Source organism: Carassius carassius, chromosome 43, assembly GCF_963082965.1.
Source record: "Carassius carassius chromosome 43, fCarCar2.1, whole genome shotgun sequence".
Lineage (NCBI taxonomy): Eukaryota > Metazoa > Chordata > Actinopteri > Cypriniformes > Cyprinidae > Carassius > Carassius carassius.
In genome coordinates this window covers 11,514,509-11,528,231 of record NC_081797.1, presented here as the reverse complement: position 1 = coordinate 11,528,231, position 13,723 = coordinate 11,514,509, and the positions used below count along the sequence as shown (strand labels likewise).

Sequence of the window (13,723 nt, the reverse complement as noted above, 5' to 3'; positions counted from 1 at the left end):
AGATATATACTCGCAAATCTGACTTTTTTCCCAGAATTGCGTGATATAAACTCAGAATTGTGAGTTATAAAGTCAGAATGGCAAGTTTAAAACGTTTTTGCGAATACAAGTCTGTATCTCGCAATCCTGAGTTTATATCTCAAAATCCTGACTTGTGAAAAATGAAAATTGAAAAAGTAAAAAGGGACATGACATGTGGCCAAGTATGGTGACCCATACCCGGAATTAGTGCTCTGCATTTATCCCATCCAAAGAGCACACACACAGCAGTGAACACACACACACACCGTGACTTCCCCCCATAAATTTGATGTTTACCTGCTTACACCCAGGGCATCCAAGATGTAAGTGACTTTGTTTCTTCATAGAACACAAACCAAGATTTTTAGCTCAAATCATTGCAGTCTATCAGTCTTATAATTTAAGTGGATGATCACAGCTAAAACATAAAATAAAATAAAAAATAAAAAAACAAACTAAACCAAATTAAACCCTGCGGCTCGTGGCAATACACTGATGTGTAAAGACACAAAACGATCAGTCTGTGCAAGAAACTGAACAGTATTTATATAGATATAAATTTATATATTTATATTTATATATTTGAGCTAAAAATCTTGGTTTGTGTTCTGCTGAAGAAACAAAGTCACCTACATCTTGGATGCCCTGGGGGTAAGCAGGTAAACATCAAATTTTCATTTTGGGGTGAACTATCCCTTTAACTCACAATTGCGTCATTAAATGAAAAAAATAAAAAAGTCAGAATTGTGAGTTTATCTCGCAACTCTGACTTCATTTCTCAGAATTGCGAGTTTATATCATGCAACTCTGAGGAAAAAAATCAGAACTACAAGATATAAACTTGCAATTCTGACTTCAGAACTGCAAGATAAAAAGTCGCAATAACCTTTTTTATTCAGTGGCAGAAACAGGCTTTCATAGCTTTCTTACTGTTATGCAACGAATTATTTTCAAACTACTTTTTAGGGTCACTGTATTTCTAATCCATTTATTAGTACAGCTTTCAGTCTGGTGCAAGCATAGAGTTCTACCTTGTCCTCCAGGGTACATGCAACGAAAGGCTCGTCCAAGCTCCTCAGCCTGAACTCTACCCGCTGGCGTCAGCTCACCGCCCCACTTCAGCACCAGCAGTAGAGATGGGCCCTCCTTCAGAGCGTCTGCCATAGACACAGAGATGTCAAAAGTGATGCAACAGCTATTTTGAGTCAACATATATACATACTGTACACATACCTTCCTCTTCACTGGATGCTTTGGGCTGCCCATTTGGGAGGTAGGTCAGCTGCACCTTCCTGTTGATCCCTGAGAAATGGCCATACCTGAAAGACAATACACGGGGTGGGGGACATAATCATACCATCCCCTCTTAATGAGCATTCTCCCACTGAACAACACAAACAGCAAACATCAGACATAGCACTGCACTCAAACCACTAGCAGGTGCTCTGTGGCCTCCATGTTTCTGGAAACATTTATCTGAGTGACCTTCCCAAGCTGGCAGGGGTTAATCTGGGACATACCAGGACTGTCTCTACAGGAATGACAAGCTTTGGGAGGCATAAAACGTGTCATCTCCAACAGTGTCACGTTTTTAAATTACACAATACAGCAGAGAATGGGGAATTTTGGAGAGTTGGTCTCTATAATTTACTGAAAAATGTTTTAAAATATATTTTATATAAAGTGTATTTTCAAAATATGTTCAAAAGTTTGGGGTCAGCAAGACAATTTTTAAGAAATGAATACCTTCATATGGAAAGGATGCATTATACTGCCCAAAAGTGACAGTAAAGACATTAGAAAGACATGAAAGACATGAAAATTCAGATTTGGCATGACAAAAATAAGTAGCATTTTAAATATAATTTAAATAGAAAATCGTTATTTTACATTGTAATAATCTCTCACAATATAACTGTTTTTACTGTATTTTTGATAAAGTATAATCAACCTTCTTGAGCACAAGAGACTTTAATTAAATATTGGCATCTGGCATGCTTTTAGGTTACATAATACAGTGGAGAGACAGAAATTCTGGAGAGTTGGTCTCTACAATTTATCTCCACAATTTATTACACACTATTATGGGTTATAACCGACAACTGACCAATATTTTATATATATATATATATATATATATATATATATATATATATATATATATATATATATATATATATATATATATATATATATATATATATAAAAAATATATATATATATTTTTTTTTCTTTACAAAATAGTCAATTATCGATTATCGACTCATTAATGTTGGCCAGATTTGTAATATCAGTGTATCCGTAGTTTAGAATATTTCTAATTGATACGACTTGGTCTAAATGAGGTCTAAAGGTGGTTCTTTATCTCACTGGCCAGAAACGGGCTCTGGAGTGAATTTGCTCTGCTGCATTATGTTTAATCAACCCAAAGCAAAGCACTTGCCCAAGCACCTGTTTCCTAGTTAATCCGTGACCCCGAACAACCGATAAATGTGTTGATTAGGTGCTTTATTTGAGCTCGGTGAGGGGGTCTGGAGGAAGTGAGGGATCGTGAGAGATTAGAAACAAAATGGCATGCAGATGCCACACAGAATTGCAAAAGGGATTCATCTCCAAGGTACGGTCAATTTTGGAGCCCTCATTAAAGTGTCAGTAATTTGAACAAGATTTTGGGTTAATGAGGGTTATGATCCACTTTGCCTGCTTTCTAAAGAGACAGGGGATATGAGGGTGCGTACTGATTATCATTCAGGCTGGATTCCCTTTGAAGAGAATGGCCAAGACACAAAGAGGGACACAAAAAAAAGAGGAGAAGAGAGACAAAAGGAATGAAGTTTAGAAACTCATCCATATGAGGACATCTAAGGAAGCAAATGAGTCAAGGTCACACTAAAGTCAGTTAAATACATTCAGCTGTTCATGAGATATCATGTTTCTCCTGAAATACGCATCCATGATGCTTAAGACTAGAAGATATGATAGCAATGTTAGTTTTGCGGTGTGTGTCATGTTAACAACAAAATCAAGTCTGATTAGGCTTGCCCTGATTTCCAAGAAGGTCAGGAAACTGAACAAACTGATTTTAAACTCAAGACATTAAAACTCTACATTTAAAACCTAAATTTAACTATTAAAGATTTTTTTTTTTACATTTATCGGTAGCGGTCAATATTGGACATTTCATTATACATGCTCATTTCCACCGTTTTTACTTTTTGACCTTGGAACAAAAAAAGTTAATCCTTTAAAAAAAATCTCAAAATGAACATCTATTCATGTTGTACATTATAATGTTGTAATACCTTCCATTTTTAATCAAATTAAATTTCAAAACAGGACATAATTTTTATATTTGCAATTTATCAGGTACTGCCCATAAAATAAACAATTAATTATAAACTTTTCTGCACTGAGAAAACTAAAATATCGGTGCATATCTAGTTACAGTTAAATGCATTTATTTAGCAACCATTAACAGTGAAATATACATTTCAAGTACATCAAACTCATTACTTGTAAGTTTTTTAAGATTTGTAATGACTTAAAAATCATTAATTTACATTATTATTATTTTATAATATTATTTTATAAAAAAAAAAAATAATAATAATAAATATATTTTGGCTATTTTTGACTTGTTTATGATAGGACAGCATGGAGAGGACAGGAAGTGAAGTAGGTGAGAGATAGGGGGCGGGATCGGGAAAGTTCCTCGAGCCGGGATTCGAACTCGAGAGACCGTAGTACAACAACGCTGTATGTCGGTGCACTGCCCATGAGGATATCAGTGTGGAGATAATATTATTTTTTTATTTTTAAAGTAACCAATAATTAATAATGTTCCAGTTATTCCATTGTGGCTAAACTCATAAAACTGTGTGTAAAAAATATTTAAGCATTTTTGCACATTCTGTGAGGGCCTACTAATATCTATAGTGAAGCGAATCAAAAATACAACATATGTCTGGAAATTATTATACTTTCAGCAAGACCTTGTGCCCGAAGATGTGAAAAGAGAACATGTATTAGAAATTATTGAGATGAGATGATGGTGTGTGTACAGTAGCTTTCCATAACCTCAGTGTTGGAAATGGAGGGTTTCGGTACTACTGAACTTTTGAACAGTTTACTTACATCTCCAGAACCGTCTTCAGTTGTTCTAGCTTGGATTTCTTCTCCTCAATCTCACAATCATTATGCAGGACCAGTTCTGCCAACAGCTGACGAGCAATATCCAGCACTTCCTGTAAAACATCAAATAAAGTGTTCAGACTTTTATAATGATGTACAAATCACAACTGCACATTATTACAGAAAAGATCAAATAGGTCAAAGTTTAAGCCAACTGTCCACATGGTTAATTTTCACACAAAACCCAACAGATGCATAACACACCGATGAGCCTCAAGGCTGCAGCATTCCAGACACAACACTACATCGGTCTTAAAAAAAGACAGCTCAATTCTCTTTGACCTTTGACCCTGTGGCACAAATTCCTGGCATTCAAAGTAAATCACTAGGCTGGAGGCAAGCCTATTATGAAACTGCAATATTATGTTAGTTCTTGCATCTACAGAGCAAGTAGCACTTAAGTAGCACATAAAAATAAATTAACTGCATAGATCACTTGTACTTTAAAACCGACCAACCTGGAGCTGTTTTGGTTTCTTCAGCTTGAGTTTTCCAGACTTATAGCCACCATACTTCTCAAACAACTCAAAAAACCTGAGAGAAATGGTATCAGACATAACCAGCAGATAAAAGACTTCAATCATAGACACAACTTTGACCCTGCCACGATGTGACAACCACTTTAAATGCAGAAGTGTGTTCTCTAAACTATCGTTCAGTTAACAGTTTAATTCATTTGTTTAATTCATGTTGCTTAATGTATGTTTAACTGAGCTTTTAATCATTTAAATTTACATTACAAAAAATAAGCATTCAGATTAAAAGTGATAAAAATATGTAGCTGTAGTCTAAAAGCAACCTGTTAGAATTTGTCACTTACAGGGCGTTCCTGACCTCCATCTTCATCTTCTGTTTTGGCGTACGGTCACCATGGCGAATTACAGCAATAACACAACGCAGCTCCATCCTACAGACAAGAGATGACATGTTCAAAAGCAACAACACACATAGTAAGCATTTCATCTACCTCATGGATTTTAATAATCCAGAATCCATAATAAACAGCTTTGAGACAGAAAATATATCCTTAGGACAAGAATGGTACACCCACATGGTCCCTGAGGTAGTCGGGACGATAGGGATGTCTTCTGCTTCCATGGGGATTGACCAGGGAATATGGAGCTGAGGAGCCAGCTCTCGCATCACCATGTTCCTGTAGGAAAGACATCAAATATGAGCTAAAATATCTAGAAAATTACCTTATACAACAGGAACGAATACATTTGTGCTGAATAATGACACTATTGCCTTCTACAGAGCTGCTTTGCAGTTGAACTGAGTTCACTTGATAACTAATGAACTTTGCAATATACACCAGATTAAAGAACTGAACTGATTCAAAACTGGACTAAACTGAACTGGATAATGACACTATTGTCTTTTAAAAGCAGCTTCAGAACTTTCATAATTGAAGAACTTTGTAACATTAATGCTGTTATTTTTTGGTTTACTACTGCTAAGATGATTTAAAATTACCTGAATTGCATAAAGCACTATAGAAATAAAAAAAAACTTGCTGTTTTGCTGGTCTTCACTGGCTCAAGCTGGTTTTAGCTCCAAGCCTGCCAAGTATTTAGTAGGTTTAGCTTGGTCAGCTGAAAAGACCCCAAAACCACTCTAAAACCAGTCAACCGATCAGCCTTAACAGCCTGGAAGACCAGTAAACCAGTTTAGATTGGTAACAGATTCGATTTTTTCAGTAAAGATGTGTTTTCAATTCAAAGTTTAGATCAAAGAGAAATCAAATAAAAAAAATGTTTAGTGTTAGTTTAGTGTATGTGTTGAATTTTAGAAAAATGGCAAAATTATTTGACATTATAATAAAAAAAAAGAATAATAATGTGGCAATTTACACACTGAAATACCAAGTAAATTTCACAAATAATTACCAAGAAACAGAAAGTAACAGATTTAATGAAATCTAAAGTATAAAGGCCCTAAAATCTTCATTCTATTTACAAATATGGTGTGAAAAAATTACAGTGTATGCCGTTATGTAGTTGTAATATGTAAATATTTACAAGTTACCACCGACAACAAGACAGCAACACGGCCTCACCTACCCCAGGACTTTGGCACAATCATCATAGTACTTCATGGAGTTCTTTACAAAGCTGAAGCCATTAACGTCACAAACGAAAGAGTGACCATTTGCTCGGAGGAGGTCAAAACCACAGACTGTTTGCTGGTTTGGAAAGACATTATGAGACAACAACAAAAAAACTTTCATTATCACTCATAACCTGAAGCTACAGTCAAAAAACGTTATTTTATTTATTTTTTTGTATTTTTTTGTGAGAATCACCTTAAATGCAAGACACACTTTTCTGGCCACAAGCTTCTCCATTGCGGTGAGCATCACAGGATAACGGATCTCCTTCCCCTCACTGTCTCTCTCCACTTTCCCATCCAGAGCAGGAGACTTACGGGCTTCAGCGTGAGCATAATCAGGTCCAACTGTGTAAACCTACAACATCCATCAGGAATAAATAAACTACCCAGCCACCACATACAGTAGAATCTTGACATGAAACACAGGTTTACCTTAACATCAGTGCCATCTGTGGGCATGAACTCCTCGTAGATATAAGATCCAGTCTTGCGAACAGTACTTTCAGGAGAATACACACTGCTCCGACTGCCGATCTACAGAAAGGACGATTTGAGCTCCATGCCAATCAAATGTAAATTTATTAGAAGTTATCAGTACTGTACCTTTCTGAAGAGACGCTGGCTGCCGCCGCCAGCAGAGGTTGGGTAATAGATGTAGACATTGTGGTCCTCAGCGGAGACGGGCTTCTCCACAAAGGGTTTGTGAAACACTTCCCCGTTCACTTCCACATGGTCCTCGCTCTCCACCAGGTTACATTCTGATGTTGCGGAGTCAAAATGTCACAATCTCTCACAATATAGGGAATATTTATGTACCCACTATGAGGAACTTAAATGGCACAGCTCAACCAAAAAAAATAAACATCATACAGGTTCGAAACGACATAAGTATATTAGGGCTACATGATGTTGCGAAAATATGTAATTGCGATTTCTCTGATAAAAATTGCAATAGCGATTTAAATCTCTAGGTTTTCTCTGCTTGTTTGCAGGGCTACACAATTAAATAATAATTTATAAAATAAAATGGTAATGATATTTGTTGTTGTGGTGATTTGTAATATTACTAAACAAAAAGAAAGTAAGAAATATTGCTACTACAAAAATATGTTTTCAATAAAAATAGTAATAATAATAATACAAGTTGTATTTTATAGTATAGCAGCTGTAAAAAAAAAAAAAAAAAAAAAAAAAAAAAAAAAAACATTTTTTTTTTTTTTACGTTAAAACTTCAAGTTTTATTTTCATGAAAACCGCAAGGAGTCATTAAAGCTTTTATTTTATTTTTTGTTGCCAGGTTATAAGCGCTCCTCATTACAAGTTTGTGAATAAGGTGTTTTCATTAGCTTAAACAAAAATTATAATAATAATACAATTAAATAAAACATAAAAACACTTATTTACAGCTTATTTTATTAAGGTAAACAATGCAACATTTCTCATTTTCTTTTTGTTTAAGATGAAGTGCTAAAATAATTAAAACCAAATAACCTAAAACTAAATACTAAAATTTAATAAACAGACAAACATTTTTTAAAAATATTAAAATGACAAAAACAACAAAATAACTAAAACTTTTACTATTTAAAAAAGAAAATTAATAAAAAAATATTAACAAAACAATAACAGCATATCAATGACACTAAAATAACACAGAGCCACTCTAAAACACTGAAAACACAGGATCATGAGCTGCACGCTTGCAAATGAACAGTGCCACGCTTCACTCTGAAGCATGCAGAAAAAATCTTCTAAATTATGACCACAGTAATAATCTTTACCCTCTGGTCTGTCAGGGTCCCGGTTCAACACTGCATAGCGAGGAAGGTCAATGCCCTCTTCCTGTAGAATCCTGTACACTTCCCTCCTAAAGCCATGAGCAAATACTGTATGTCCCAGTCAACTCTCATAACAATGTTTACTTGTCAAGAATATTTCAGATAATTATTTACCACACCTGTCTTGAATGAAATACTGCATATCGAGGTCGTTGATAAGGAGGGGGTTTCTTAGTTTGGAATAACTTACAGCTTTGTCAAGGGCAAATCCTTCAAGATGAGAAAAAAAAATATTGCATAAGTTTACATCCAATTCTGGTGGTTGTCAGATTTTGAAATGTTTTTCTATTATTATTTTAAATACTCTCTCTTATGCTTACTGAGGCTGCATTTATTTGATAAAAAATACAGCAAAAAAACTGAAAAATTGTGAAAAATGTAATTAGATTTTTAATTGGAATTAATTTCTGTTTTAAAGGGCAGCATTAATAATAATACTGAGACAGTATGGCACATCAAGATTTCAAGCTGACTGCGTGTGAACTGTGTGATGTCAGATACCTTTGGAATGGAAGGAAATGAGGCAGTCACACAACGGCCACTTCTCCACCGGTTCGTTGAGTATAACCTCCTCTGGAAAAATGACCACAGTGATGTACTCAAACTTACAGAGCCTCTCCAGAATCTCAGTCATTGGTTTGGATTTGGATTTCTTCATCATGGAGCAGATCCCCACTACAATCTGACGCTCTGACTGATAGAAGAAGATATCGCATGAGCATCAGTTACAAATGAAAAAAAAAAGAAAGCTTACTAGAGTCGTGCACGAGTAATTTTCTGTACCTGATCCTCATCCTCCTCCTCCTCCTCCTCCTCCTCCTCTCCGTAATGTCCTGAGATCTTCCTCATGTCTGTGTCATCCAGCTCTCTGCTCTCACCACCCTCACTTCCAATCAGGAACTGGGGAAGTTCACTGTTAAACATCCCCTGTCCACTTGACTTCGACATTTCTGTCGAGTCTCTGTCAAACAGCCAAGTTCCCAGCACACCATCTCGTGCTGAAGCTCAGTGGTGGAAACATTAGGCAGATAAGGTGCGTAATCCAGTCAGATGAGGGTCCAGAAGTGACTTAATGCCAAGGTAGTCTTAGAAACGTATGAGGTGTTTATTCCTCAAAGATTTGGTGTCATCCTTCCAAAACCAGGAACATGTTGTGAGTTAATCCAGATCAATTTCTCTCACAAACCCATTCCTGTTCTTACCTGCAATAAAGAGCCAATGGACAATATACGATAAACTAATACTATGTAAGTATGCATTCAATTCATCAAAAGTGACAGTACAGACATCTATAAGATTTCAAACGCAGTCCTTTCAAACTTTCAATTGATCAATAAGTATTATATAGTATTATATATTCCAATAATATAAAAATATTGACTCTTGAGCAGCAAATCAGCTTATCAGAATGATTTCTGAAGGATCATGTGACACTGAAGACTGAAGTAATGATGCTGAGAAATCAGCTTTACTACCACAAGAATAAATTACATTTACATACAAAAAAGTTATTTTGAATTGCAATAATATTAAACAATACTAAAGTTTGTACTGTATTTTGATCAAATAAATGCAGCCTTAGTAAGCATAAGAAACGTATTTATTATAAAAAAATAAATAACCGATAACAAACATTTGAACCATAGTGTAAAATATTGTAACGTATGCATGGAGCATCATTAAGCACCTTTGCAGTTTTACCTTAGCATATTTTACTAAACACAGAAAGCATGAACGAACAATAAAAAAAAAAATTAAATCATTATTTATTATCAGATCATTATTTAATGTTAGCTACTGCATTAACTATGTTTATATATATATATATATATATATATATATATATATATATATAATTATTATTATATAATTATTATTATATATATCTCCATTTATAACCTTATTCTAAAGTGCTAACACTATTTTGTACCACATTCATTCATTTTCCAGATGTTTTAAAATAATGCAAATAATACTAATAAAAATTCTACAACATTTTAACAAGTCTTGCAGTTACACTTAGTCTACATTTTCCAGAGTTAAGCCACGTCTCCCAGTATGCTGACTGCTAGGGAAAGCATGCACTGTTGGAAATATATGCTGGTCCATATCACATTTCCATATCCATGCTGATACAAGGTCATTCTAGCCATGCCTCTAAACAAACACTGCACTGCTGCTTAATCCAAACTATCCCCGGGCTACTTTTTACACAATCTATAAACTCCCATCAAGCCACCCAGATATAGAATCAGTGGGTTCATCCGATATGTTTCACGGTTTGAAAGAATACTACAAACTACAAACTGTTTGCATGTAATCAAGGGCCCAATAATAGCCACGGGCCCCTGGCAGAGGTCATTCTGGGGGAGGGGTGAGACTTGGATCAAATGCTGAGGTCTATGGCTTCCAAAGATAACTCATCACGCTGTGGATGTGTTGACAGGGAACATTAAGTTGAGAGGAAGCCGTCTACAGTGACCCAGGGTCAGGAAAAACACACACACACACAGATAAAATACTCATAAATAAATGCTACCATCACTTACAAAAAGCCACAAAGCAACCAGAGTCCAATATCCTTGCAAGATAATAAGAAGATACAAGTCTTTCGAGGGTTTTTTGAACATCTTAACTCACGCTGATCACAAACTCATTGCCTTCTTCTGCAAGATTGCTGTGTTGCACAATCTTGACTTTGTGTTAAGCAAACATGTCAAAGTAAGTATGTCCAAGTATGTAACATTTAACGTGCACTATGTAAATGTCTATATCTGTTTATTCATTTTTCAGCCTTAAGTGGACAGATTTCATTATGTTTATGTCCATACAGCCTTGTAAAATGTGAAGTCATTTCTGGTACTGCAAAAAAAAAAAGACTTTTAAACATGCCCTTATCTGCTATTGGTCGAAAATAGAAAAAGATAGCTCCTCCCTAATCTCATGCCATTGGTTGAGCCGACATTGCTGGGCTGGAATTTTAGTAGCATTTGCTCACTCTTCCAATTTCAAACCTGAAAGCATTTCTTTATTCTGTGTGACATAAAGGCAAGAGATTAAAAATAAAAAAAATTCTATGGAAAAGCTGTTTTTGTTCATACAGTGAAAGTCAATGGGGTCCAAAGTTGTGTGACCCCATTGACTTCCACTGTGTGCGTAAACAGCTTTTCCACAAAAGTCAGTCAACTAGACCAAATTTATCATGACTACAACTTTGGGTGAACTTTTTTCTATTTCCAAATCAGAGCAACGAAGAGCCAATTTTCATCTGACATCATAGGAAACACATCAGAGTCCAGTACATATCAGCAGCATGCCAACATGATCCTGTGAAGATGAATGTAGCAGTCCAGCAGACACCAGCGGAGAGAGCCAACAACCTTTGAGATCATATCCTGTGAAGTGCTTTTATTATGATTGGGAGAACTGCCACTATTTAACAGGTTATTTCTGTCATAAATGATTATCATTAAGATAAAGAGGTTAAGAGCAGCTTTGCAACAACCTTGCAATTGAATACCAATGACAGAACGTGGCTATATGATTCTCAAATAATTCTTATTTTATTTATTTACTCATTTTTGTTTTTGTTGACAAAAATGTGGCAAATGTCAAAGGTTTTAGCAAATAAACTAAATTTCGCAACATTTTGAAAAAGTTATTTATTTATTGAAAATTTTTAAATATTTCTGTTTTCTTTTTTCTTCCTTTTTTTTTTTTAAACAATATGATAAATGCCAAAGACTTAAAGAAACCAAACCAAATTTTACAACATTGTGAAAAATAAAATGATTTATTTAAAGACATAATTATTTTGGCGTGCATTCTTGTTTTTTATTTTATTTATTGATTGTCAAAGGACTTAGCAAACCAAAGTACGTTTCAACATTTTGAAAACTGTAATTGCTTATTTATTTAAAGTTAATTGCAAGAAAAAGCAAGCATTAAACTGAATGCCTTACAGTAATTATTAATAATTACACAATAATTAATAATGTGCACAGTGATAAAATTGAGTTTATCAAAATAGCTTGCATTTGCAGAATATAAAACATAATAAAAACTGCCTAAGTGGTTCCAAAATGGTAAAAAATTAACTAGAAAGTTAATCATCACCAGTCTATAGTAAAAAATCATTACTATAGCATTATACTGCTAAATAAATAAAAATGTTGAAGGTAGAATCAAACTAGGAACATATGGTGAAAAGCCTGTCCACTGAAGAAAAAGAAAGAAAAAAGTTTTCCATCATTTACTCACCCTCGGGTCAAACTCAGTAAGACTTACTTTGTTTTGCAGAGAAATGAACAGAATGATGTTCAATATCCCACAAAAGAAAGTAAGTCATACAGGAAGCAATTCTCTCTCTGTGTGCCTGTGTGTGTTGTTTAAACTATCCTTTTAAGTGCTTCTTTGGACCACAACATTGAGAGTTGTAAACATTTTAAGCCACTTTTCACTTTCACAAGCATACAAGTGGCACATACTAACCTCACAAATTAACCATAATGAGCAAACATGTCACAAAAGTAGAGCATGATCTACAGAAAGTGTGTCAGACTGTGGAAAGTCACATCTGCAGCTGTCAGACTGCTGGCAGCATCGTAACACTGCCTTAAAAGTAGTCCCTAGAGGCCAGGACACACAGAGCCCAAATGCCAGGCTGCTGGAGGATGGACCAACTGAAAGAAGTCGAGCGGGAGTGCAGTGCACTAATGTTACACCTCCTAACTAACTCACAGCTCTTATGTATATTTTTAACACAAATAAAACACAATGACAACTAAATAGGGAAGACAAATTTGAGCTACATACATAAATTGGTATATTATATTGCGCAAAACATTATGAATACAACATCCTTCTCTCATCGTATCATCAGGCGATTCGGTTGACTCAAGTCAAACAAAGCATCACTCAACCGACTTCATTTAAACTCACGCAGCGGACTAACGCTACAAACACACACTTTACAAAGCAATAAATGATACACAGAAATGACTGCGACATGTCATGGTCCACGCTGCAGGATACTCACTCGTTCTCGGACAGAGTTTGACTTCCTCATCTGCTGTCAGAGTGAAACTAACTGGAGCTCCGCGTAAATTACCTTCACAGAACCCTTGAGCAGCGCCGTCTTTCATGATCCATGACATGGAAACTGCACACAGAACACTGCCGCCTGCAGGACGGGCGAAGAAACACGCCCCTTTAGTATTAAAGCCTGACGTTTTTAAAGAGCAGTTTGTTTATTAACAATCTAAATCAAATGTGTTTTATGTTTTGCATTATATTTCATACAACACAATTTTAAGGTCAATATTGTGAGAATATGGAGCTAGTCACACACAACAAGGAGTAAAAACACATGCAAGAATATGCAATTTGTTGTATTATATGGCCAGATAGAATGATGGAATTCTGAGCTTTGTAATGTAAATGAAAAACATTTTTATAACACTATTAGCTGACTACTTAATGCATATAAAGGCATGTAAAAGATCATAAATGCATATAAATATCAGTTGTCACTCTATACCATTATGCAATGTACAAATAAA

General features: G+C 35.2%; 1 protein-coding gene across 13 annotated transcripts in view; it reads right to left on the bottom strand.

Moving 5' to 3' along the window:
- ppip5k1b (diphosphoinositol pentakisphosphate kinase 1b) overlaps positions 1–13,339 on the bottom strand; it is a 36,081-nt gene extending 22,742 nt beyond the window's left edge. For 9 of the 13 annotated variants that reach the window (XM_059536825.1, XM_059536830.1, XM_059536834.1 and 6 more), the window contains exons 1-16: positions 13,201–13,339; positions 8,946–9,364; positions 8,664–8,856; positions 8,282–8,372; positions 8,106–8,191; positions 6,928–7,082; positions 6,757–6,858; positions 6,518–6,679; positions 6,276–6,397; positions 5,264–5,365; positions 5,033–5,119; positions 4,671–4,746; positions 4,156–4,265; positions 2,760–2,783; positions 1,255–1,340; positions 1,053–1,178 (exon numbers count right to left, since the gene is read on the bottom strand). In XM_059536825.1, the coding sequence (XP_059392808.1) occupies positions 1,053–1,178; positions 1,255–1,340; positions 2,760–2,783; positions 4,156–4,265; positions 4,671–4,746; positions 5,033–5,119; positions 5,264–5,365; positions 6,276–6,397; positions 6,518–6,679; positions 6,757–6,858; positions 6,928–7,082; positions 8,106–8,191; positions 8,282–8,372; positions 8,664–8,856; positions 8,946–9,110 (1,687 nt within the window). In that variant the 5' untranslated portion in view covers positions 9,111–9,364; positions 13,201–13,339. The remainder of the gene's footprint in view (positions 1–1,052; positions 1,179–1,254; positions 1,341–2,759; positions 2,784–4,155; positions 4,266–4,670; positions 4,747–5,032; positions 5,120–5,263; positions 5,366–6,275; positions 6,398–6,517; positions 6,680–6,756; positions 6,859–6,927; positions 7,083–8,105; positions 8,192–8,281; positions 8,373–8,663; positions 8,857–8,945; positions 9,365–13,200) is intronic. The other 4 variants (XM_059536827.1, XM_059536831.1, XM_059536832.1 and 1 more) reach the window with 1 other exon arrangement.
- Between the last annotated feature and the right edge of the window lie 384 nt (positions 13,340–13,723).